Below are 26,849 nucleotides of genomic sequence, written 5' to 3' on the forward strand. Positions count from 1 at the left end.
CTGGGAACATGACCTGAGCCGAAGGCAGACGCTTAACTGACTGAGGCACCCAGGCTCTCTGGGATCTTTGCCAATCCTGCTGCTAACTCCAGCACAGTGCCCAGAACAAGAGACACTAAGTACATATTCATGGGATGAATGAATGATGAAATAAGTGGCACCATGGGAGTCAAAGCATTAATGAAAAACTTGGCTGTCCCAGCTTTGCAAGGCATGGTGCAGGGGTGAGGCAATGCTGGGCTAGTCCTGAGGGGCTCCTAGAGGATTCTCATTCACACATTTATCAGCACCCGATGGGGAAGGGCTGATTCTACCAAAGTTGCCAGGAGTTTCCAACTTCTTGAGGTTAGCTGAGTGAGCTCAGGTTGGTGGGGTCTGGAGGAGAAGAAAATCATTGGCTGGGGGGAGGGCAGGGGGTAGCCAGAGGGGCCCCCACTGCTGAGGTCCCATTCCCTGGCCAGACAAAGTGCCTGCAGAAAGCTACCTTCCCAACCTCTGCCACACACCAAGAAGGCGAAAGGGCCTGGCCTCTTGCTGACAAGGAGCCTGCTGACCCTATTACTGTGAGGGGCAAGGGAGGGGGCAGGCAGCTGCCCCAGACGCTGGGCTCGCTGAGCAGTAACTGGAGAGTCTGACAACGGAAGAAAAGAGGCAACTCTTCTATTATTAGTAGTTGCTTTCCACGTATGTGTAAGTCAAACAGCCTATGCAAAAAGAGGCCTCGTGGCAGCAGGAAACTCAGAGTTGTGGGTGTCTTTGTGCTATCAGATCAGGTCCTGGGTTTGCCTGTAATCCGGTCTCCGCGGGCTTCCATGGGGCGGGGCCGGGGAGGTGAGCTAAGGCTGGCCCCGCCCCCCGGGCCTCCGACTTTATGACTCAAGGGGGACTCTGTGACTTTTTTAATATCTCCTTTTCAGCATTTCATGTGGCTTTCTTTCTAAAGGCTGTAAAGAATATTTTATTGAAATAAAAAGGAGAGAAATCTAGCCCTGTTACAAAATGCCATCCCAGGCCCAGAAACTGGGAGAGAACCAAAGTGACGTAGACTTAAAGCCCAGCACTTAGCACACTTGTAGTGATTTACTGTATATCCATTAGAAGTAGGGGTGTAGAATAAGAATAATAATACAGGAAATATCCATAATTTAGTAATAAGAAAATAAGAGGAGGTTGCAAAACAATGTGATTCTGGTTATGTAAAAATAAGACATGTATGGGGGCACTTGGGTGGCTTAGTGGGTTCATCTGCCTTCGGCTCAGGTCATGATCACAGAGTCCTGGGATTGAGCCGGGCATCAGGCTCCGTGCTCAGTGGGGAGTCTGCTTCTCCCTCTGCCCCTACCCTTGCTCATGCTCTCTCTTTCTCTCAAATAAATAAATAAAAATATTTTTAAAAAATAAGGCATATATATCTATATATTTACATTAAAGAGACTGGAAGGAAACATATCAATGCTTTAACAGGTTGCTTTCTGGGTTGTGGGACAATGGGTGCTCTTACATTTTTCTTTTGTGATTTTTCTCTATTTTCCCCATTGTATACAAAACTGATGTATTATTTTGGAAATCATCATGTTAAGAAAAATACTTTAAGAAGACACAAGGTATTTAACAAGCAAAAGAACATTTTAAGCCACAGCACGGAAGAGGAAAGAAGTAAGGGTATCTGCGGTGTCACGTGAGGGGAGCCTACTCTCTCACCGTTGGGTGGATGTTGATGGACCGTCCCTCCCATCCCTGGATCTCTGTTTCTCTTTCTCATCTCTACACAGCTCTGCTCCTTCCAACCCATCACTGTATGCTGTTCCCACAGCACCTTCCTTCCCTGTGGACCTGTCTGCCTGGCATTCCTTTTGGCTTGTTTGAGAAAAGCAAGAGAGGTTCTGGAAGGAAAAGCGGCTGTGATGAACATTGCTTAGCATCCCAAGTCCAGGGTGAGTCTCACCGGTCCCTGGAGAGCGCCTGAGATCTGTCCCATTCCATAGAGCTCATGCTATCTGCCTCCCCACCCCCGAGCCCTCACTGCCTTGGCATAAAGCATCATTTGACATATATTAGGAAGATATCGGCAACTCTCAAGTGTGCAGCTATCAGAAACTGGCTACTTTCGTCTCCCCAGGAGAGGTTATTTAAGTTGGAAGTAAATCATATATATACACACACACGTGTACATTGTGGAGATGTACACAGAGATCCATGTATACACACATATATACAGAGATGCCTATATCATACACATACTTGTGGGGGGGCAGATCAAGCACACACACACACACACCCAATTCTGTCCTCATGGCATTAGGAAATGGTATATTTTCTTCATCTAACTGATGAGGAAACCTAGAGTCTAAGAGGTTAAGTTACAAGGCCAGAAGTGGCAGAGCTAGAATTCGAACCCAGTTCTGCCTGTCTTCAAAGCTCCTAGCCAGCGTGCCACTCCCCCTCTTGCATGGCTGTCCCCGCAGCCTGCTGTGGTGGCGGTACGTCCCACAGCTCCATGATGACTGGGTTCAACCTGGCCTCTAGCACAGCCATGACAGAATTTGTGGAAATGTTCACCACAGCTCTTTACTTCCAGGTTCTGAGATCAGAAACGGAAGTTTCAAAATACCGAAAGTTCGTTTATGTTGAACATACTGCTTCGGCTAAAAGCAGGAAGTCCAAGAAAGCCTGATCTCATGAGATTTTTCAGCCCAATTTGGATCGACATCTGCACTTCTGGATTTTCCACTGTGTCCGAGCAACCTCAGCTGCTCTGCAGCTTCTCCCCTTTCACGGACCCTCCACGTCCTGCGTGCGGTACAGATAAGTAACAGTCTGTTGCTACTAAGATGTGTGCAGTGATTGGCCAGTTGCAAGGTGGTGAGCTGGGTTAGTCAGCTTGAAATTTGAAAAATATGCAAGGTTCTTTTTATAAAGTTAAAAAGAAAAAACTAAACAAAAGCTCTAAACAATAAGTCATCCAAATAATGGCTTCTGTTCTTGTCTCCAGGTGCAGGAAATAAATGGAAAGGAATCTTGCCCCCTCCTCCTTCCCATGGACCTGGCCTCCCCCCAGTTACACTCCAGCCAGGCTGGAAAAGGAAGGGGAGGCGACGGTGCTCAGCAGTGGCTTTGCCTGGCCGGCTTTGGGGGAGCCTCTGGAGGCTGGGGAGGATCGTCTCTGTATCCCAGATCGCATGGGGAGTACGTCCCTCGTGTTGCACATGAGAAATCGGAGACTAGGAAAGTGACATGATTTGCTCAGAGTCACACATCCCGTTGAGGGCAGGAGCTGGGATTAGAACTCCAGTCTACTCTAGCAGGCTCCTCTTGTCCCCATCTTAATAGCTGGCCTGCCTGCATTTCAGCTTTCACATGACTTAATAGATGTCATAGAATTTTTAAACTGGGGATGCCATTATCTATGAGGCTTCCCGTTCAGAGGCTCCCAAGAACAGTCCCCTGCCCCCCACCAAATGGACACCACCTTAGATACCCCGTGGGAACATTGGAGGGCTTCCTCTTCCGTGCATGGTCGTGTGGGCTCCTCCACTCCCAGGCTGGAGGGCATTTTCTTGAAGCACGACTTTGACCCATCCACACCCAGCTGAAACCGTCCAGGAGAGGTAGCAGATGGCCTCTTAGGGCCACGTCCTCTTCAGCTTGAGGGGCGCAGGCACACAGGGAGTGACTGTCTTGCCTTGCAAACCCTTGAAACTGGGTGCAAAAGAGATGGGGCATGACATGTGGAGCAGCTATGTGGCCTTGAGTAAATTACTTAACATCTCTGGGCCCCAGTTCCCTCATCACAAGATGGGTAATTGCAATATATACCTCACGGGTTGCTGTGGGAACTAAAGGGGAGACCCGTGGATGTGGGCTTTTCCCACCCTCCCCCGCAGTCCCACACCACCCTCTGGGATCAACCCTGGGGACCTAAATGTCTGGGGCCCCGGTAGAACTGCCAGAACCTGGAAGAAGTCTCCAGGTCCGCAGTATCCCTTCCTCTGCAGGGATTTCTGACCCTTAGCAATCACTGAATAAAGGCTACCTGACAGCAAAACCTTAAGGAGTCCGTTTCCTCTTCGAGGGTGCCTTCTGGGAATTTCCTCCCTCCTCACACAGGCCCTGCACAGTTTCCTCAGCCACATCACAGGTGCATGTGGGACTGGGACCGGGGACTCTGGTTTGGGGTGCACTTGGAGCCGGGGTGAAGAGGGTAATGTCCCCCATCGCTCGAAGTGGCGGCAGGAGGAAACAGGGCCTTTCATGTGGCAGGCTCGGGCATTCTCCCCAGAGCGGTCCGTTCCCCGGAAGCCAAGCCGATGGGCAGAGGCCCAGGCCGCCGCGCTGCTTCCTCCCCACCTTGGAAAATTACACAGAGGGCCGCTGTGCCCACTGGCTGCCGGGCAGATGCCTGCTGCTTTCTGAAACGATCCTACCTCCTTAGAATGAAAAACAACAACGTGCCATGCCCACAGTGACGAGCTTGCCCTTTCCTCTTCCTCCTCCCTGCCCTGGAAAAAGTACAGGATCTGTAAACAAGTCATTAGATTCGAGATCCTGCCCAATTTAGACTCTTTGTCTCAGTTTTCTCCAGAGTAAACTCGTGGTCACACCCACCCAAACCAAGCAAAGCCCAGAAGGAATGCAGAGCCCTGTGGCCAGGCTAACCACAGCTGACCCCACGATGCCCAGGGCTCCGCGCTCCGGGTACTGGGAGGGGCCCGCAGAGCTCCCAGAGAGCTCTGGCTCCAGCGGGAGAAGAGCAGTGCCCTCGGATGGGCACACAGCTCAGATCTCCATCTCTGGGTTCAATTCCCCAAAGCAGTTTGAATTTTGCAAATGCCTCCTCAAACTATAGAGAATCCCAAATCCACCTCCTTTGAAGTCTGGCAGGAAAAAAACTCCCAAGATCAGCTTCTCTTTTATTCCTGTACTTCCCGTACAGGCAGGCTTCTAGAAAACAGAGGTTGGAGAAAATGAAAGTCAATGCCAAATACTAACCAGACAGAAGACTAACTGCTTTTCCCCACGGCCCCCCACCCCCAGCTCTGGCATTATGGGCTGGGGAACTGGGCCCCTCTCCTGCCGCTGAAGATCTGTTTATTTTGCACTCCATAAAGGGAAACCAGGCCCTTTTCTGACATTTTGGCTTGGAGGGGGTGGGGTGAAAAAGAGGTCCAGAATTTAAACTCAAAACCAGATCAACTTCTCAAAATCTCCTGGTGCTTTTGCTGTGATTCTTCAATGGACCACATTGTGTGAATCGGGCTTTTAACTCTCCCAGCCCATGATGCCTCCATCTCCAACCCCTGCGAATGCCATAAACTGCAATGACCCCTTCTTGACTTCCAACCACGCCAGAGCGCCCCAGATGAAATTAGGGACAGACGTGCTCACAAGCCGCTTGGCAGCTTCCCCCATCCCACTACCAGCTTTGCTCTGCCTCTCTTGCCGGCCAGCAGGGAAATCTGCGTCTCTCTGCCTGAAACCCCGTTCTCCTGAGTGGGCTGGTGGCTTCCTTTAAACAATGAAACAGGGAATTTCCTTTGTTCTGGAAATGTTCCGCTTGTCATCCATGTTATCCTTATCAGCGGACCACAATGCAGCCAGGAGAGGCCCGGTGTGCTCTGGACCCGTGGGGTATCATTGCAAAATGTTTTCTTCACTTTTTCCTCTGCCTTGAATTCAAAGCATGACCTCTACGAGTGGAATTCAATCAGGTCAGCTCCCCAATTCCCCAGTGGGGAAATAAAAGTAGCACAGGCAAAGTCTATTTTTTCGATCTCAAGAAGGTAGAAAAGTGTTGTTTTCTGTCTTTCACATCCACGTTAATGAGACGGGATGGAGGGGGCAGGGGAGGTAATAAGAGGTCCCTTGAACATTGTTTAAGATCTCAGGAAATAAAACAGTGCCTGGATCCTGACTTCTCTCAACACTGACAGAAGATTCTCTCTAGAACGTGTTGGCATCTGCGCATCAGTCTTGTGTGGTGATGCTGGCTACGGTGAATGCGATTCATTTTCTATTTGCACAAGTTGGAAGCTCAGCTGTGTTTTTTTTTTCCCCTCCCCCTTTAAACAACAGGAGAGCAATACAGTTAGGAAAAGGGGTAGAGAGGCATGTGGAAACACCAGAAGGCCAGAGGAATTGCAAAAATAAACTTCTGCTAATGTTAACACTCTTGTATTCCAAGGCAGGCGTAATTAATTGTATATGTTTAGTCACTTAGCAACCCCGAGCTCTTATTCTGAAAAGCTCAAAATATTTCACATATGTAGTGAGCAAAGTCTTTGGGATCAGACAGACCCTACTAACAAATGACTTGAGTTTTCTATGCCTTAGTTCCTTCTCAATGGTAAAGCATGTCTAATAATAGATGTATTCCACGGGCTACAGTGGGAAGGAAGTGCTAAAATGCATTTAAATGCTCAGGACAGCTCAGGACAGTGAGTTTATCACTCACTAGTCAATAAATGTGATTATAGTTACTGTCATTATTACTATCGACATCACAGTGAGCTCCTACCAATGGTTGTTTTGAAGTAAGGATAAGGCCAAGGGCACAGTAATTCCAGAAAAGATCTTGAAAGCCAATCCTGGTTCTTCATCAGAGATGAAGAACGTCTCTGACATTCTTCATCAGAGATGAGACGTCTCTGACATTCTAGCAAATGCCTGATATAGATAATAGGCCTCCTCAGTAGGCGTTTTGTTGTGTTTTTTAATTTTGCAAAAGACTTTCGCGGCCATCTTTATCACAACATCCTTTTGAGGTGAAATTATCACTGGCAGAATCTCCCCGTTCTGCCGTTGAGGAAATCGAAGCGTGGGGAGACCCAGGCCCTTGCTGAAGGACAGACAGCAAGCGCTTGGTATCAAAGCTGGTGAGCATGGTTTCCAGAGATCTGTCTGCCAAAGAGCCACCCAGCTTTGCAGGGGTGGAGTTACAAAGGCTGACACTAAGCTGATTCCCCCAACTGGAGTTCTCAGAAGTGGAAGTCAACCTTCCAGAATTGTCAGGCCCTTGACCTTTCTGGACATGCTGTACATTAAACATACATCAGCTGGTACATGTATGTTCCATGCACTCAGTAAAATGCTGGCCCAGTAATGCCTCCAGGGGGTCATTGTCCTCTCACAATATTCTTTATTACACTTTACTCGCCTTGACTGCAGAGGAACGTGGCTCAGAAAATGGCTCATGGACACACAGATAATGGCTGGAGGGAGCATGGACAGAGAGACGGAGCTCGTGATGCTGAAATTGGCAGTGCCTCGTAGCGGCTGGGTAGGAGAGCGGCCCCTTAATTCATTCGCTCATTCTGCAGACTTACTGGGGACCTGTTTCATGCTTGCTCCTTCTTATCATTCATGGTTCAGCCTCAATGTCACTTCCTTAGGGAAACCTTTGACCTCTGAGACCAGGCCAGGTCCCAGTATTATACTTTCCTGATGTACCCTGCACTTCCCTTTTCACTCTTTGCACTTTTAACAAGTGGCTCAGTATCTGTCTTCCCACCTTTGCTGTAATGCGGCCTGGCAGCAGCCCTGCCTGTCTTTTTCTACGCCAGTATCCCAGTGCCTTGCATAGAGATGGTGCTCAGTAAATGCATGAAGCCGTGCCAGGTGTGGAGTCTCAAAGGAAAACCAGCAGAGAGTCTGCCCTCAAGGAGCTTGTGCAGACATGAAAAACCCACACTTGGATGCATATTAAAACCATGTAACAGGAGTAACTCAGTTAGCATGATCACAGGATTGTATTCTACGCACACTTCCTCGTCTCATTCCAGATAAAATCTGAAAAGAACAAAAGGGGAAGTTTTCAAACTGAAGAGACATTCTTCTGAAAATGCAGGAACCACAGAAATATCGAGCTAATGACAGATTCTACTTAATTGGGATGCGACTATTAAGGATTCTAATTGGGCATTCCCTTGGGTCTGGGGATTGATCTGTGTTTTATCCTTTCCAGAGGGCAGGTGGGAGTGGGAGCCGACCACAGTGGTCCATCTCTCCTAAGACCATTCTGTCATGTCGCGCTCAGAGAACTCTGCCTCATGTTCTAGATGGCACCCATCCATCTTGGTTTTAAACAATTCGACTCAGAAATGTATGCCACAAAATCAGTGATGGACACAGGACTGACCTTCACAGTGATGCCAACCTTGAAGTCTTCCTACGTGAACACCACCGTCTATCTGCTCATTAGGTCTCCTTTGGAGAAAGACTAAGGTGTTTATTCCTTGTGTTAAATACAAAGCCACATCAGGTATAGCATGTCATTTCTATTATCCATGAGGCCACAGAAAAAAGAGAGAACTTGCTTCATGTCTCAGAGGTAGCGGGCACTTGGATCTTGGTAACCGAGAGTACCATGGAACAGTCCAAATCTAGGGATTACCACCGGAGGGAAGTTGGGGTTCAAAGATCAACACTCTAGTGAGTTATTTGTTCAATGAAGTTGGTTTGTACATATTTATACTTAAGGGGAAATCTTCCTACAACAAATTATAGGGATCTGGAAACTAGAGAAGCCAACCATCTGTTAATAGGATGGAGTCCCACGTAACAGAAAACCATATACTCACAGCAGCACAAAGGATTAGAACTGAAAATGACCTTCAAAGTAATTTAGCACAATGGCGGTATTTTAAAATGAGGGAAACGAAATCACCATGTTGTGCAGGATTCTCTTGGGCTCAGACCATTTTTCATTGAAAGGGTATATACAAAAAGCCCATACCTTTCTTTGACAAGTGCAAAATACATTTAATCACAATTTGTGAATATCCCTGTGATAAATTCCAAATGCCTCCACTTTATCGAAAGGAAAAGAAAACATTATATTCTTAAAGATCGCACAGGAAGAAGCCAGGAGACTACAGGGTAACCTTACTTGCTACTCCAGGCCAACACGGATAGTATCTGGACGTTTACAAGACTGATCAATGCTGATCATGAGGAGTTAGTGGAAGCCCTGTTCTCCATGTGAACAACACATCACTGGCTCAATAAAAATAATCCAGGTAAATATATCCTCTGACTGAGTTCAAATTTTAAGATGCTTCTGATCTGAATTATATAGACTTGTACTGTCTGATAAGGAGTCACTAGCTGCATGTGGCCATTTAAATTCAGGTTAAGCAAAGTCAACTGCAATGAAATTGAAAATTTAATCCCTTGTTGCACAGCACAAGTGTTCAGGAGCTACCTGAATCCCGGGCTAGTGGCTGTCATATTGGACAGTGCAAAACAGGGCATTCTTCCTTCACAGGCAATCCTACTGGAAAAGTCCAATAAAAATGGGTCTCTACATCTGCCATTCTCCTCTGCCTTTGAGATAAGGCTAAGGAAGATGAGAACCATTGGTGACAGTTCCCAAATCCCTCATCCTAAAAACTGTGCAAGAGCCGTATCTGTCATGAAGTTTCCTATGCATCAGTACTCTCGAAAGAGATGTTTGCCCCTTCCGCAGTGCAAGAAAATACAGCTCCCTTCTACCCAAATTGAATTTAAAACCAGAAATTTAGAATTACTTGGAAAAGATTTGACATTAGCTCTTCCCAAATGTGTAAATGTTTATGTAAGACATAGGACATAGTTAAGACAACTGCAATGTGAGTTTGTTGAGAACCATGATATGATCCAATCTTGCAGAGCTAGACACCACTGTTAAGCAAAATGTGTTTCATGTAAGGTGCCATTTATTTCTGTTGTATGAGATGTTCTTCATAATTTGAAATACATATCTGAGATGATCTCTCATCTCTTTACCTTCATGCTATGGCTTTGGTCTAGAAAACACAGACTTCCCCTTGAGTACAACATCAAGATCTTGGTGATCATTTGTTTTTATGGGCAAAGAAACAAGACTGATCTTAGCTAAACTGTGGTTCCTAAAGAACTACAGATCACTATCTGAGCAACTCAGTGTCCAGCACCACGGACTGTGAAATCCCAGTTCTGTTAACCAGGAAAAAAACTAGCATATAATTCAACATATTCAGAGGAAAGATATAAGGAACAGCTCTTAATCTCAATCCTAAATGTTCAGATGAGCACTTTAAGATGAACGGTCAACTTCATTTTCCCTTCTTTATGTCATTATGTAGCTACTTCAGTGAGGGTTGAATATGGACAAATGTTCTTCCTTTTCACGTCTGGTCTCATAATCCTATTTGGTCACATGGTATAGCCTGGAAGGCAGAGATACAACCTTTCTGAAAATATTGATGATGCACAATGAGAATAAAGACTAAGTCTGCTTTGTCTAATCTCATGTGGCAAAAGAGCCGGGATTATTCCCGACTTCAACACTAACAGAGGGCTATTGTCGGGACAAATTACCTTCATTCTGTTGGCCCTTCCCTCATGCTTAAATTGCTGAAGCTTATTAGTGGCTCCAACCCGTAAGGCAGTCCAACATGACCCCAACAAATTCAGAGCCCTTGATTGAAGGAGTTGAGTTCTCTGATTCCTGCCAGTTTGAAAAACTCTGCTTTCTGGAAGGAGATGGTAAAGTGGCACATACGGAAAGACCCAAGTGTTAGCTCCACTCTGAATGAACCGAGTTCAGGCCTGGCCCTGACTTCCTGCACTCTAGACCACAAGGACACAAAGACATGAGAGGAGGGGGCACAGGTGAATCAATCAGGAGAGCCAGTGGGGGCTCTGGCTAGCTGGGTGAGCATTTTATGACTGTTCCCAAGGGAATGTTGTAAAAGATAATGTGTTTCATATTCCGGGAGGACTCTTGACTCTTTAAAACCTAAAAAAACCACCCAACTCCCCCAAGCCACACCCCCTCAAAAAAAAAAAAAAAAAAACTCTGAGCATAGGTTGGACAGGAGAATTTTGTTTCTCTGGTATTTTCAGTGTGACACACTCTCTTTATCAGCAGCACAAGGCTGGAATTCCTGAGGCTGCACTCATATCCTGAATTCAGTTTTTACGTAAAACCTCCATTGATTGGGATGGGAGTTTCATGAGTCTAACAATGGCCGGATACGAGGGAGGGAAAGGAGGAATATGTGGTGTTCAGTCCTGTACTGATGCATTCAGAGGGAAGAGTGTCTTTATAGGCAACAAGATAGGAATAAGTAGCTACTTGGTAAAATTAACCAACTGCAAGTTAAGTCTTAGGAATCATTAAAGGCAGAAAAGAGCGACCCCATAGATTCAATTTAAGCAAACTTTATCATCTGTTAAGTTCAAACACTGATTTGGTTGAGAATAACAGCAAAGGTAATCCCAATTAGCATTTACACAGTGTTTTGCAATTATGAAGTGCTTTTATTCCTGTACTTCTTTCGATTCTTACAATTAGACAGTATGGCAGCTGGAAAACAATATTATTTATTATTATTATCATTAGTATTCCTGTTTTACAACTAGGAAATGAGAAGACTAGAAAAGTTAATAACTGGCCGAAGATCACACTAATAAGTAGGTTTAAATCTAGATTTTCACACTTCAAGTGGCACATGGCTTTCATGGAAACATTCTGCCACTGTCCTAATGGTTTACAAAACCCTCCAGCATCTCACTGCTGGCCTTCACAAGATTTTTGTGTCCCCCTTCTTTGGCAAGAAGCACCATACAGCACAAAAGCATTCCCACATCACATTGTATGAGCACAAAATTGTATTTTGTAACTCAGGCTGACTGAATACAATTAACCAGCCCCTGACAATAGAGTAAAAAGTTCAAATAAGGCCCCAGAAATGAACATGTTGCGTGATTTATAATTGACAAGAACAACCATATAATGAGCCCCCCAATAGTCAAACTGTAGCAATTAATTAATGCTTTCTTCGAGAAATTCAAAGTAACTCATCACTCCAGACTTTTTTTTTAAACCAAATCCATGGGAGAAGAGGGTTACTGCTAGTAGTTTTAATCCTTTCGGGTGGATGGAGAAGCTGAGGTTAAGAAAGGGAGAGTCACTTGCCCAAAGTCATCCAGCCAGCCAAAGACCTAACCAGGACCAGACTGAAATTACCCAATCCTGGTGCCCACTTTGGCCCTTCAGACGGACTGATGCATGGGTAGACTAGAGGGCCCCTTGCCCAGGGAGCACAGGTCTGCTCCGTCAGACACTTCCGCCTTTAGTGCAGGGGTGTACACAGATAAGCTCATCATCAAAGCTTATTAATGTCTATGAGGAAAGGGGTAGAGAACAAGGCTTGCTGTTGTGAGAACACTAACCCCCTCTAATCAGAAGGGGGCTGTAAGCAACATGAGCATCTGGAAACTGCCACTCCACCTGCTGCACCTGCCACAAGGCAGACCTGTCAACCAACAGCTTGTCCATGCTGACTGGCTGCATTAATTAGGAAGGACTCATGTATCTCATGCAATGTTCCCCCTTACCCTTCTAGAAGACCTGAGCTCAGAGCCAACCCTTTCTCCTTCAGTGATGGGCCCACCTTCAGTGATACCCCTTCTTTTTCCACAGGAGTTCACCTTCACTGAGGCATCAGTCTCCCCTTGGAAATGTGCATGGTTTTGGCACACTAGTTAAATATTCTCTCCTGTTTCCAATTATTTTTTTAACAATTAAGCATGCAAATGTCTGAGCAAAATTTATTAAACTTCTGTGGGCTTTAAGAAGGGAAAAGAAAAGATGAACCAACATGAATCTGAATCATCAAAGAGCTCTTACAAAACCAGCATTTTGAGCCTTTAATTGGAAGTGAATCAGAAACAGGCGTGTGAAATTTCCCATGAAATGTACACAGGGTTTAAAATCAAGGAGAAAAAACAAAACAGAAAAAAAGGTGCTCTGGGCAGAGAAGAGCCGGGGCCATATCCACTCCAAAGTGATGGGAAGAATTGGTTAATTCTGATAAATTCCAAACCCAGTCCCATTGCCTGACCCTGGCTCGTCTATAAGACTTTCTGGGGTGAACTCTAAGAAGGCAGCGAGGATGACCATGGTACCGCTTTATCACATGACAGACCCAGTAGGGATACAGAGATCCACCCATCTCCAGAAGGAAAGGCTCAGAGGCTCTAGTGGCCAGAGCAGCACAGGTGCAGCTGTAGAAGCCTTCGCAGAGGCACCCTGGAAAAGTCTCCTCATGCCAGTTTTCCTGAAATGACATTGCCAGAGAAGTAGTCTGTTCTTTCTCCCTCCCTTTTCTAGAAAAAGTGCAGAAAATACAGGTATCCCTCAAGTTCTTGACCTCTGGGGAAGTGCTATGTTGCACCAAATACCCTATTTGAGAAAGGTTACCTCTGCCCTCTGGCCCAATATGCTCTTACTGAGGAGAAGTCCAAGGTCTGCACAAGGCTCTCTACAGACGGGATTATCAAGGCTGGGGTTGCTGTCTGAGATAAGCCATGGATCTGTGTTCTAGGATTCCTCACCGGTCATGGACCTGGTACAGAGCTCGTGGCAGAGTCCAGTGCCAGGAAAAGAGAGCCCTCCTGCTCGCACATGAGGGTGCCGTGCCTCCCTTCCCTTTGGCATTGCCAAAGCAGATGATGTGAGTCTTAGCACCCCAGTCGTGCCCAAAACCATGCTCACACCCTCCCCTCATGCCATCTAGTTTCCGAAGTCACTTTTCCTCTTTGAAATACCCTTTCAATGTCTTTTCATCCAGAGAGGCTTACATTGAGGACCGTGGTGGGCGATATCAGTGTGAATTACAACAGTGGATTAACCCTCTCCTCTCAGAAATATCTTGCTTGCCTCGGGAGGTAATTTCAGTTTCAATATGATTTCCATTTCAAATCAGTGATCTTTGTTTGAAAAAAAAAAAAAAAGAGTGAAATAAAGGTCACTAGTAACATTTGGGTGGCTGCATGGTTACTTAGCTATCTAGCTGGTATCTATGGAAAATGCCATCTTCAGTTCCCCAGGAGTATTATACAGTTTTAAGGAAATAAGAAAGCATGAATTCATGAAGTCTTGATAACTTTGCTCCTGGAAACACTCTTATTGCAAATGTGTTGCTTGGGCCCAGGAATACCCAAGTTCTGCTCTGAGTAGCTTTTGCCTGGTTCTCATCTTCAGATGCATCCCAACCTGAAACCTGAAATCTCTCCTGTGCACTGGCCTGTTATCTTCTTTTTTTTTTTTTAAGATTTTATTTTTTATTTGACAGAGATAGATCACAAGTAGGCAGAGGAGCAGGCAGAGAGAGAGAGAGGGAAGCAGGCTCACTGCTGAGCAGAGAGCCAGATGCGGGACTCAATCTCAGGACCCTGAGATCATGACCTGAGCCGAAGGCAGCAGCTTAACCCACTGAGCCACCCAGGTGCCCCCTGTTATTTTCTAAGAGTGCTGGGGCATACTATCATTTGACAACTTGCGATATTTGCCCTCGGCCATAAAGGGGCTACAGAGAACTTCCTTAGCCCCGTCCCTTTTTCTCCGGGTTATGCCTAAAGGGTTTTCAGAAATAATGCGCAGGCCAAGTGATAAGGGGTGATATGGCATCATCCAGGCAAGAGAGGAAAGCAACGCCTTTATCCCAATTTCTGGAATTTCTTCTTCAACTGAGGTCAATAACCCTTTGGATAGCCTTCAAAGCTTCTTATAGGCAGGTTTCTGGAGCTAGAACTTTGAGTATTGCTGGAATAAGATCTCTAAAGAAGAGAGTTCCTTTGTTGGCCTGTGGGGCTGAGTTAGGGTAACAAAAGAGTAAACCCTCAATATAGAGGTGATCTAGGTAACTCTTGAAAGCATGCCTGTGTGTGTGGGGCTGGGGGGTGCTCGTGGGGTGTTAGTGAGGAGAATGGGCTCAATCTTCCCCTTTGAATGAAATCAAACTACCACTAGGATGAGTTCAAGGGGCTCGTTGACCCCCAATAATTGCATGTGGGGTCCATCGTGATAGTGTGCGGCACGTTGTGGAAAACTGCGAAGGCAGGTCCTCGGCCCCTATGCCCTGAGAGTGAACATTTTTAAAATAATAGCTTCTTCGGTACTAAATTATGTTTGGTCCCAAGTATCCTTGGAGCTCTGGTTTTCTTTGTTCTGCCAAAGGAAAAAGGAAATAAATCAGGAAGCTGGGCCAGTCCACAGGAAGTCTCACTCAGGCTGATAAAGGCACCCATGTGAGCTCGCCGTGGAAGCAGTTATAAGTCAATCAGCCTTGAAATAACAAGAAAGACTATTCAGGAGAAACTGGAGTTCCACTCAGCTTTTCTCAGTGGTTTCCTTTTAACCCTGCAAAACATTCCCTTCTTTGTGTTTTGTGTAAGCTCCCAATCTGGGTTGGTGTGTTTTTAAGCATGTGTAGTGTATGTGTGGCATCTGTGTGTGTGTGTGTGTGTATGAGGACAAGAGAGAAAAGGGGGAGGTGGTAGAGGAGGAAGCATTGTCAAGGCAATGCCTAAACTTCATGAAATGTGCCATTCTTTATGAAGCTGTAACAGTCTGTCTTTTTTTCTTTTTTTCATTTCGTTAGCCCACAAAAATAAAACAAAACCTGTTGGTTTCATGCTCACTTGCCTGCTGTCCTCATATTATACCTGTTGGCGAAGTCAGGCAGGGAATCTTCCCTGGGGAAAACACAGGGCTTAGGCCTTCTTGAGTAAAGGGTGGTAAAGAATTGAGATACCCCACGAATCTGACCCATGCAGGCTAAGGATGGGGTCATGTAGACTAAGGGACATGACAAACAACAACAAAACCTCCAAGGTAGATGGTTCGACTAGGAGCCTAAACTTCATGGATGTATGTGTCAACGGGCAACGTAAAATTGTGGCTATGCTCTATGAGCTTGGTAAGCAAACGGGATTAGGTTCAAATCATTGCTATTCCACTTTCTGCCTTCATGACCTTGGGTAAGTGACTCCACCTTTCCAGAACGGAAGTGATGAAGTCTTGATAACTTTGCTCCTGGAAACACCCTTATTGCAAATGTATTGCAATGTACAGGGTTGGTATAAGGATCAAAGGCGGGCATGTTTATAAAGGTGAACACAGATATTGGCACATAGTAAGAGCTAGAGAAATGGCTTTTTTTTCCCTTCTGATGACTCCGATTGCTCCTCCTTCCTCCTCATGCTATCCCTCCTCAGATGGCAGGCAAGTGAGTCTCTTGCTCTTAAGTAAGAAGTAGGGAAAGACAGGCCATAGCTAGAGCCATTGGGGTTCATGTAAAATAGTGGGGGATACAGTTTCAAACTGAATTGGGGCTTTTTTGGGGTTGACTGTGTTTTTACCCCTAGCATAGCATCACTTCCTGTTTTAAGAAGAAGAAAAAAAGCCTTCCAGAAAATTCATTAAGAGGCTCAAAATTCTTCTTGGACATCAAATAAGTCCTCAAAATATCGTTTTTTAAGAGTTAAGTGTAAATGAATCAAAACCAGACGAATTCAATTTCCCTTCAATTAAACAGGATTTTTTAAAAGTTCAGGGGAAAGGCGCTTGGGGCCAAATGTGCTTTGGGTTTTAAATGAGACCAAATTTTGAAAAAGAGTATAAGACCCCATAGCAGAATCAGGCCCTATTCTTAGTTTGTATTAATGCAAAGGGATTAGCACAGCTCCAGTGTCACTTGGTAATAAAAACAACCAGCTCACAGAAAGTCACAAAGCACCTCCTAAGAGTTCCAGGCTTCAACTAGCCTCAAAGATCATTCTAGAATTTAGCCCCGAGATTGTGGGGAAGAGCCACATGGGCCCAGACAGAACTTCTATGAAAGGCTCAGTCATCCATGCCCCCCAAATAAGAAACGGTTTTAAAGACTGCCAGTGATCAGAGTTTTATGAGCGTGGAAGCTGAAAGGAAAATCTGAAATGATACCTTCACTGTATGCACCAGAAAACATTTAGCATGAGAGATTTTACATGAATTCTCAAAGACTGAAGTGACTTGCCTAAGACCCCATCACTCATTTACGTCAGAGCTAGGCCTGGAATTCAGGTCTCTGGATCCTAGGCTGGGCTGTTTTTACTTACTTACTTACTACAAAGTAGGACCCAGAAGTCTCTGAAATCAGCACATTTGGGTTAGAATGCTGGTGTCCAGCCCCTTTTTTACAAATCTATTTCTGAAGTCCCTATTTATTTATTTATTTAAATTTATAAAAGTAATATATACTACTGACTTAAAAAAAAAGAAAGACTACCTAAGTTTATCGTGTGGAAAAATAAAAAAGTTTCCCAGAGGCAACCACTGTTAATAGCCTCTTGTATTTTCCTCTAGAAATTGTCTATGCATAAACATGCATATGTGTGCATTTTCAACTTTTTTTCTTTTTTTTACAAAAACGAGACCACACATTTTGTAACTTGCTTTTTTCCATGTGACATTATGCCCCGGGGAAGAGTCTAAATCAGTGTATATAGACAATTGATTTTATTCAACAGAATAGTTGCATGGTATTTTCTTATAAGCATCATCTATAACATATTTAACAAGTCCTCTATTGATGGAAGTTTAGATTCTTCCAATTTTTGCCATTACAATGGTACAATAACCGTCATGTGCATACATCTTTCATATCCGACTGAACATGTCTGTAAGCTAAATTTTTAGAAATTGGACTTGTTACTGAATTTCTGTAAATATTTAATATCTCAATCATTGTTTCTGATTGATGTTTCCAACTGATGTGTTCTCCAGAATGACTGTACCAAGCTAGACTCCCACCCACAAGGTAAGACAGTGACTTTTCTGTTTACTCTAACATGAGGCAATTTTAAGCTGTTTTAATCTTTGTTACACTGCACTCATAGATAATAGATGTTGGAATTTCATGATTTTCATTGGACTATCATTAGGCACATGCTTGCAGTTCTTTTCACAGGTCTATTGGCCATTTGTATTTCTTTTTCTAGCATTGTCTGTCATAGCATTTTTGCCAACCTTTCTGCTAACTGGTCTACCTTTTTCTTATTGTAAGAAATCTGATATCCTGGGACTTTTGTTTTTTGTTTTATTCCCTAGAAATATTCTTCCTCAGGTTCTGATTTATCTTTGCATTGATCTATGGTGTTTTTCCTCTGTGTTCAAATATATGCAGAGGACCTACAGCTAAGAAAGGGAGAATAAGAAGTCCTTCCCTTGGCTGAAACCCTGGTTTTCCAAAAATGTCCATACAACAGACTAGTATCACCAAAAGTGAAGGGGCGATGGAAATTATAAGCCAGATGTTATCCTTGGGAAAATGTTCCTATACTTCTTTATGGTAAAAAGCCACAAATAAAGATTTGCCCAATGAGTATTGCTGCTTTTGGAATCTCCAATAGTCAGACCTTAAAATCCAAAAGCAGAGAAAGCCCTATTCTCTACAGGTTCAGAATAAATATTATAGGCAACTTGTTCTTCTTCACTTATGTGGAGTTCTGTTGAGAACTGTGCCTGGTTGTGTCATTCAGTTTAGGGTTGAATGAATAAATGAATGAGTATGAATTAAGTAATGACTTTAGCAAAATGACTCTTCAGGCATAAAAATTTAGATTAAACTCTACGCATTTACACAGATGGTAACAGCATTAACTTAAAGACAATTTGAAAACGGAGTGATTTTATAATAATAACTGTTACCACATTTCTGCTATATGAACTATAGTGCAAAATTTTTCGTGCTTGGACTCCTTCACACCTAAAATCAATGAATCCCCATATATCCAGACCCAACAACTCTGCTACTGGAATGTTAGATTCCAGGAGACATGTGAAACCCACACGGGTTAGAGTTCCATGGCATGCGTAATTCTGGCCTCCTGCATGTGTGCACTGCGATGAGACATGGGTCTTTCATTACCTTGGACACATAGCACTGTCTGAGTAAATGGGCCCTGCTCGAGGTAAATGCAAAAACATTTCAGTTTTCAAATCTACATTCCCTAGGAGGTAACTTGAAAAATGTACATACTCTGGGATTTTGATCATGAACTAAGTGGTAGGTACCCTGTTTCCCAAAGAAGGGAACTAATGTTAAATATGCTGGCATTTTGGTTCATTTTTGTAAGTATAAGCAACTCAGAAGCTGCCCTGAAGTGGGACTGAATGATCTGGAAATGAATCTGAACACTTAATCTCTGATCCTGTTTGGAATGGTGGTGATAACTGAGTTTCTGGGGTGCTTGGTGAAATTTCACCATGAGGTGATGGGCACAACCAAAAGATGAAAGTCTATCAGACCTGTTTGACTTTCTATCGAAGTTAGATTGGAGTCTCAGGGAAACAACATTTCCTTTTGTCTCTTCTCAATTACTATCTGCTGACTCATTGTCAAAGGGAACTGAAGTTGTACCTCCAGGATAGCTGCCTAATTGAAAAGAGGGCTTGTGGTGCACCTGGATGGCTCAGTGGGTTAAGCCTCTGCCTTGAGCTCAGGTCATGATCTCAGGGTCCTGGGATCAAGGCCCAAACTGGGCTGTCTGCTCAGCGGGAAGCCTGCTTCACCCTACCCCCACCCCTGCCTCTCTGCCTACTTGTGATCTCTCTCTCTCTCTCTCTGTGTCAAATAAATAAATAAAATCTTCAAAAAAAAAAAAAAAAGAGGGTTGTGGTGTAGTCTCTAGAACACTGAGACAGAGGACACATTTAAATGAGTTAAAGGAAAAAATCACATTTTTATGAGCTCTGGTGAAGTAGAGTTTCTCCTCCTTCTCCTGACTCCTTACTTAATAAACAGGCATCTTTAAAGACAGTTGAGGGGCGCCTGGGTGGCTCAGTGGGTTAAAGCCTCTGCCTTCGGCTAGGGTCATGATCCCGGGGTCCTGGGATTGAGCCCCATATCAGGCTCTCTGCTCGGCAGGGAGCCTGCTTCCTCCTCTCTCTGCCTGCCTCTCTGCCTACTTGTGATTTCTGTCTGTCAAATAAATAAAATCTTTTAAAAAAATAAATAAATAAAAAATAAAGACAGTTGAGAGCATGGTCTGGTTCCCTGAGCATATCACTGGCTCTCAAATCCTGTCAATTATTCACTTCCTGGGGCCTCTTGTCCACCTGTGGGCAAGTGATGGAGCCACTCCCTCTCCATTTCCTAAGGAACTGGATGTGGACAGGAAGGGTTTCATGTTTAAGAGATTTGTACATCTGTGTTGGTCATACCTCTCTTCACGACTTTTTGATTCCTCCTTTCTAGACCTAAATTCTTGTTATGGTATTGAAGGTGTCCGGAATACAATTCCAGCCAATCTTTCCCCTCCTCCTTTTCCTTCATATGTACCCCCTTCCCCCCGCCCTCACCAAAGTATTCTGATTTCTGAGAAAGCCCCTGAACTGTATCTTCTTGGGCAGTCCTGCCCATCCTTCATAGCCAAGGTCCAGGTCTACCTACACCAAGAGACTGTGTGTATAGAAAAAGCAAATATTCTGGAATCAGAAACCCAAGGCTCGAAACCCAGTTGTGCCATTCATCAGCTGTCATTTTAGATAACTTAGCTAACCTCCCTGAACTTTAACTTCTCCTATCCAAAATGGAGGCGTGATGGTATTATCTCCTACTGAGCTGTTTTGAGGATTAATGATGAAGGTTTATGCAAAAGTGCTTTGTAAATAGAAAGGACCATATGGATAACTATTGGGGTTAGGTCTTTCTGGGTCTCTCCAGTTGAAATTGCTCCTTCCTTCCTTGAGGTCAGCATAACACTTGTTGCATTCATCTGTGCACACACCCGGCTTATCCTGATGTCTTCAGAAAGCAGCCTCTTTGCCACTAGTATTCTATCTACCTTGACCCCATTCCCTTACCCTACATTACAGTCACGCAAAAGACCTTACTGATTTGCATGGTTTGCTGTCTTGCGTTAATATGGCTGGCATCAGTTTATGATGCAAATGAGACTAAGATTATAGATCCCCGTAAAGCCAGCCAGCTTCCCTCACCAAAAGGATTATTCCCTAGACAGCCTAATCCTGTTAGACTTCCATGATATTGGCGCCAAGGGGGACGATATGGGGGTAACAAAACCCCACCCATTGCCTCTGGGAAACATCTCAAGGCTATAGGCCACTGACGTTGGGTGTAAGAGGTCAGTAGGAGAGTGAGAGTGACGTCACTTAGTAGTACCATCCCATCGATGAACTAATACGTGGATAGGATGAGCACTGTAGATGTAAATCATTAAAACAACAGAAAATGAAGCAGAGTACAGTCTTCTGCAAGGAAAACACACCTGCACAGATCTGAGGTTACTAAAAAAGCTGTTATTCTGGTTGATGATTTTGTGAGATTGTGTGCGTGTGTGTGTGTACATAGAGACCAATGTCCTTTAGCCTTCTCAGTTTGTCACAAAACAACACGCCAAAGATAGAAAGACTGTTCCAACGACAGGCCAAGAAAAGAAAGTCACGTTATTCAAAACAAAACAAAACAAAACAAAAACATTATTCTAGACCCAAATAATGTAGCTAATTGTCTAAAATGAATTAAAATAGTAGATTTTTAATTCTCACTCTAGAGAGTCTATCCCTAATCTGAAAACCCCTCTATCAAGCTTCAGATAGAATAAGACCTTTTTTCAGAGCAGACTAGGATGGCTTGAGTCCTGACTTACAATTTGAGGATAGTTTTTGAAGTTTGAGGTAGGATAAAGGCCTCAGTGCATTAGAAATCCTGTCTGGTGATTCATCATCATGAAGATTTTCCCAAATTTTACTTTTATTTTTATTTTTTTGCTGGGGCAACTCAGTTCTAGCATTAGACCAATGTTACATTTCTAGAAAACAGACTGGGTTTAAATCAATCACTTTTTAAAACCGAATGCCACGTTAACCAGATAACCCCAAATATGAGCAGACATTGAAATCTGAACTCTTATTTAATGCAGTTGTTATTTAAGACCTACTTACTACACAGTCTGAAAGATGGGTCTATAATTTATATTGTAATTCATCTGAACATATTTTGCTTAAATCATCAAATACTCAATTATTAAAGGAATTGAAATAGGAATTCGGCCCACCTGCCCTTGGTCGGTAGAGGGACCTATTGGTTATTTAAGCAAAATCCTTTATTTTTTTGTTGCCTTTTGATAATGGAGACTTTGTTTGTCTATAGGAAAAGAAGGATTTATTTTGGAAAACAGCTATGTAAAAATCCTATCTGAGAATTTGGAATTCTTTTTAAAGTATGGATATAATTCAGGATGGCAGTAATAAATTTTTCATTAAATAGCAGATACATCTTTAGCTCAAAGTGCAAAATTCCTCATGGTTTTTCTTTTTAAGGCTTCTCTCTCTGTCTCTGTCTGCCTCTCTCTCACACACATGATCGCCAGGATTCTGTAACTCATGGTATTATAATGAAAGCAAATGAAATCTTCGCAATGTGGTGGAAAGAACACTAGCCTGAGGGTTAGGATCCCTGAATTCTCCTCTTGACTCTGTCAGTGGTTAGCTATGTGATCTTAGGTAGTGCATTAAACAACTCTTAGCCTCAGTTTCCCCACCCACAGAACAAACATATTGAGCTCAATAATCTCAAAAGTTCTCAAGTTGCAAACCTACAGATCTGCTTTGAATGGCAGGAGAAGTGGAGGGAAGATTTTTGTGGGAATTATTCACCAAGGAAATAGGATTCATCATTTATTAAATACCCGAAGGAAGCAATTCAATGTGGTCACAGGGACAGAGAAATTGACATCGTGCTGTTCTGCCTGGCATTCTCATGACTCCAGGAAGGTTAAAAGGTAGTGGTGAGGGGGAGGGGGGTTGTACAATTCACTCTTCAAAGTCAAGGTAGCACCTATTTTTGAGGACAGACGTAGAGTCTTTGTTCCCAGGGTTCCTCACTCTGTTGCTTTCTACTCAGATACCATCCCGAAGTTTCCAGACTGGAAAGCATTGTCTTGTCAGCCTTAACCTACCCTCCTGGCCCCCATCGGCCACACACACACTCTCTGCCGGCTTACAGAAGCCAGTGGGGACCTCCCCCTACGTTTCCCATTTTGTTCTCCCATCACTTAAGGGATTGTATGGTGCTGCCATTTCCCAAGGCAAACGATGTAGACTGACAGTTTCTCTGCTCCATTATGACTTTATCTGAAGCATCCTCCCCTGGTATCCTGACTGATATGGCTACATCACCTTCTACCCCCTAACCTGCCTCTTTGTTCTTCAGAAAGTGGATCAACCCTAGACACAAAATTATTTATTTAGATGTCTGCCCCTACTATGAGATGTACATTCTAGCAGGGTTTTGATAACCTCTTTTATTCTCAACACAGAAAGCAGAGACTTGGAACATAATAGACACATAATCAGTATTGGTTGAATTAATAAAATATGTATTATGGGACACCCAGACTTGTGATCCAGTGCTCTGACCAATCGATCCCTGAAAGTCCTTAACCCCAAGGAGAAATTCAGCAAACGGGCATTCCACTAAGGTACGAGACTTTATTTAATCCTCACTGTGGTTTCTGGCAAGGGAGTGCTTTGGCCCCACTTTACAGATGAGAAAACTGACATTCAAAGACCTGAAGGGCCTTGCTGTAGGGCACACAGCAGCTGAGTAGCAGCTGAGAATGAACTCAGATTTCCTGACTTCAAGTCCGCCCAACATTTCCCTGTTTCATTCACCAAGTCTGCATCTTCTCTGATTGTCTCTCCATCTTTAATGGTACCATGTGCATTGAATCAAGCTTTCATAGATGGAGGAACTAGATTCAGTGGAAGACTGCCTAGAACAAAGATGCAGGTTTTGAAACCGGGTCATCTTCTGAGCAGCAACCAGTATCACGTGATTTTCAACACTGATAATGTCACTGTGGGGGCAGGGGTGAGATAAGTGTTGTTTAATATCGCAGGTTAACTTGTCTGTGGCCAAAGTAGAGCAGAATGGCTCCTGCAAATTTTGGTCTTCCCAACATGACTCTTTAAAGCCTTCCCAGGAGACATTCTTGGGAAGGAGGCAGGAGCACGACACAGAAGGACTTACAACAAGGGCGGCAAAATTAAGATTTTGAAATCACATGGAGTTCTGCAAATTATGCACAAAATAAAAAACTTCCTTAAAGCAATCAGACTTCCCTGGCCTAAGTATCTCCTTAGTGTGGAGACTCATAGGTATTTTGAAATATTGACATGCCTTATATTTGAGGAAGAAATATGCAGGTGCATAAAAATCATATTCCAGAATTACTCAAAGATGATTTGTCAAGGTCACTCAAACTGGGAACACACATTCTAGATTTCTGTCTACAGACCTCCATCTGTACAGGACAGAATTTCATGGACATGCAGGCCTATGTCCTTATAAGAACGTATAAACATGGTATTTTAGGAACCGAATATTGGAAAGATATACTGTATAGGGACTTTACTTCCCCTGTTTCATTTATACAAAGATTTTGAAGTTCAAACAGGTTCAGTGGATCATACATTCTCGTGTGAGAGGCTAGAAATCCACTAGCCTCCCCTTGTCCACTGTCTCCTCCAAACACAGTGTTTGAACCCCCGTAGGAATGGGGTCTAGGAACCTCAAGATCCAAAGGTCACAGAGGAATCGGAAACCGTGGCTTTCGCACAATTTAAATACCGAAGCATACATTAACAGCGCCATCCTTGAGCATTCTGGGGACTGAAGTCCCGCCCCAGGACTTGAGAAGCCACTGCTCTGTGGGTGTGTCTGCAGAACCAGGTCACCTGGAAGAGGGACAAGGGTGCTCCCGAGGAGGGGCTGGAGGGGCTGGAGGGACTCACAGGCTCCCACCGCCCACAGGAAAAAGAAGACCTTCCCCTCCATCCTTAGCATGAAGGACCAGGGCCCTCATCTCAGCCTGGTTTCCCTGCCTGCCATGCCAATCCTTGTGTGTGTCTCTAAAGAGGTTAGCACATCCTGGGTACACAGACCACAGCTTCCTCCATTTGCTCAGGGCCGTAGAGGTCTAAGCATCATGGAGATATTGCTTCACTTCTCCTTAGGGTGTCCACATCAAGACCCTGGAGCCATCTTGCCACCCTTCCAGATCAGAGGCAGAGCTTCTGGGTAAGTGGTAAGTGTCCTAATGTGAGAGAGTCTTCTAGAGTGGAGCATCCTTTTACCAAACCAGAGACACCCAGACATTTGCAGGCGCACACCAACATGAAGACAAACAGGTGTAAGTGACCAGTGGCCACCTCCACACTCGCCTTAGGAACACTCCTCACCCCCGCACACTTTAAACTGGATGAACCCAGACTCACGCAGGCTTCCCCCTGAACTCGGTACAATCAGTTATCTCATCTCCAGATTTTCAAGTTCCTTTTCTTGGTGCCTTTTACCTAAGTCAGCGTGTTTCAAACTTTCAGAAAAAAAAAAAAAAAAAAAAAACTTAGAAAATAAAAACCACTACTCCACCCAAATGATAAAAATCTCTTAAATTCTCCAAGCACAACATCTTCATCTTCCCTCTCCTCTAAACTCAGTCCTGAGCAAGGAGTTGATTCCTTTGGGTTCTGGGGAATGGCAGGCTCTGCCAGTCCCCACCTCACCAGCCTAATAGTTTTTCCAGACTGACTCCTGCTTGGGGTTGCGGGACAGCCTGGAAGCCTACTCCTGGTCCCATTCATTCCTCTGGGTCCTCTAAGGTCAGTCACTTTAGGGGGTGTCCCTCCTCTCAGCTCCCCGGACCACTTCCCCCTTCCAGGAGGGGCAGGCAATCAACACTCCTGAAGTCTGACACAAACCCCAGACCCTCATCCATCCCTCTGGGCTGCATTTTGCAACTTAGAGGCAGGCTCGAGGTGTGGGGTGAGGATGGGGAGGGGGGTGGATTTGCCAGCGCGGTCGCAGGGGCTGTTGGCTCAGAGACGGCCACCGCAGGAGAAGCGGCTCTGCAGGGCGCGGGACCCTCTTTGGGAAGACGGTGGAGCCCTTGCCCTGGAGCCAGCGCACGGCTGGGAGAGGAGAGCCAGAGCCGCATGCAAGGCGCGGGGCAGCGGCGCCGACCCAGGCTGCAGAGGGATCCCCTGCCGGCGGAGCGCAGAGGCCGGCCCGGCAGTCTCGGGGAGCCGGCAGCCCTCGAGGGCCAGAAAGCTCCGCAACACAAGCACCAAGAGGAAGGGAAACCAGCTCGCGCTGACATGTAAACAGGGACTTCCATCTGGAGAAGTCCGCTCGCACAGACCCCCAGGCACACTCACTTGCACCCCGATCCGCTGGCAACCCATCCACTTGCCCGCCCCAAAGCCCTCCAGGCGGGGGGACCCCAGCTGGTGGCGGCTGCAGCTCCCGCCCCCGTCGCCTTTGGCCTCGGGGAAGAGGAAGCCGGCCCGCCAGGCGAGTGCCCAGCGCCGGGGCCAAGGCGCCCAGCTTGCCGGGTGGGAGTGGTGGACCCGAAGGTCTCCAGCCCCAGGCTTGGATCCGCGCCCGAGGTCCTTAGGTTTCATGCGGACCCACCCCGCCCGCAGCCCGGCCCGCAGCGCGTAGGGGGCAGCCGGACGCGACTCTGGGACAAGGGGTGCTGGGGGAGATCGCTGTCTGTGGTGAGCCCGGAGGGTCGCCCCCGCGAGTGAAACTTGCCACCCGAGCGCGGGAGGAGAAGGCGCGAAGCCGGGGCACGGAAGGAAGGGAGAGTAGCCACGTCTTCCGGGACCCCGGCGCCCCGCGCCAAGCCTGCACTCTGCCTAGCCGCCCCGGCTGGACCCGCCGCTCCCGCGCCCACTGCCCCATCGCTTACCTTAATAGTCCCGTCCATTTGGCCAAGTCTGCAGCCGAGCCCCCCAATATTCCACACATTGACCCGGTTGCAGCCTGACCTCGCAGCCCCTTCGGATTAGCCCGGCGCGGCCTCCCTGGCGCCCTGGGCCCTCCCTGCGTGCCCCCCACGAGCGCCCTGCCCTCGCTCCCCTGTGCACGTTTGTTGTTGTAGCGGAGCGAAAAAGAGACAGTTAACCGGATGAAACTTTTTTTCAGCTAATTTTGGGAAGTGACTTCACTTTGCGAATCGAGGAGGAAGTCCTA

At 45.4% G+C, this 26,849-nt stretch overlaps 1 protein-coding gene across 3 annotated transcripts in view; it reads right to left on the reverse strand.

Moving 5' to 3' along the window:
* The window catches only part of FLI1 (Fli-1 proto-oncogene, ETS transcription factor), a 122,655-nt gene that overhangs the window by 87,337 nt on the left and 8,469 nt on the right, over positions 1-26,849 (reverse strand). Inside the window, exon 1 of one of the 3 annotated variants that reach the window (XM_059413970.1) lies at positions 26,566-26,843. The exons of the other annotated variants lie outside the window; for them this stretch is intronic. Coding sequence (XP_059269953.1) covers positions 26,566-26,583 — 18 coding nt within the window. The 5' untranslated portion in view covers positions 26,584-26,843. Of the gene's footprint in view, positions 1-26,565; positions 26,844-26,849 lie in introns of those variants that run through there. 3 annotated transcript variants of the gene reach the window in all.

Source organism: Mustela nigripes, chromosome 1 (genome assembly GCF_022355385.1).
Source record: "Mustela nigripes isolate SB6536 chromosome 1, MUSNIG.SB6536, whole genome shotgun sequence".
NCBI lineage: Eukaryota > Metazoa > Chordata > Mammalia > Carnivora > Mustelidae > Mustela > Mustela nigripes.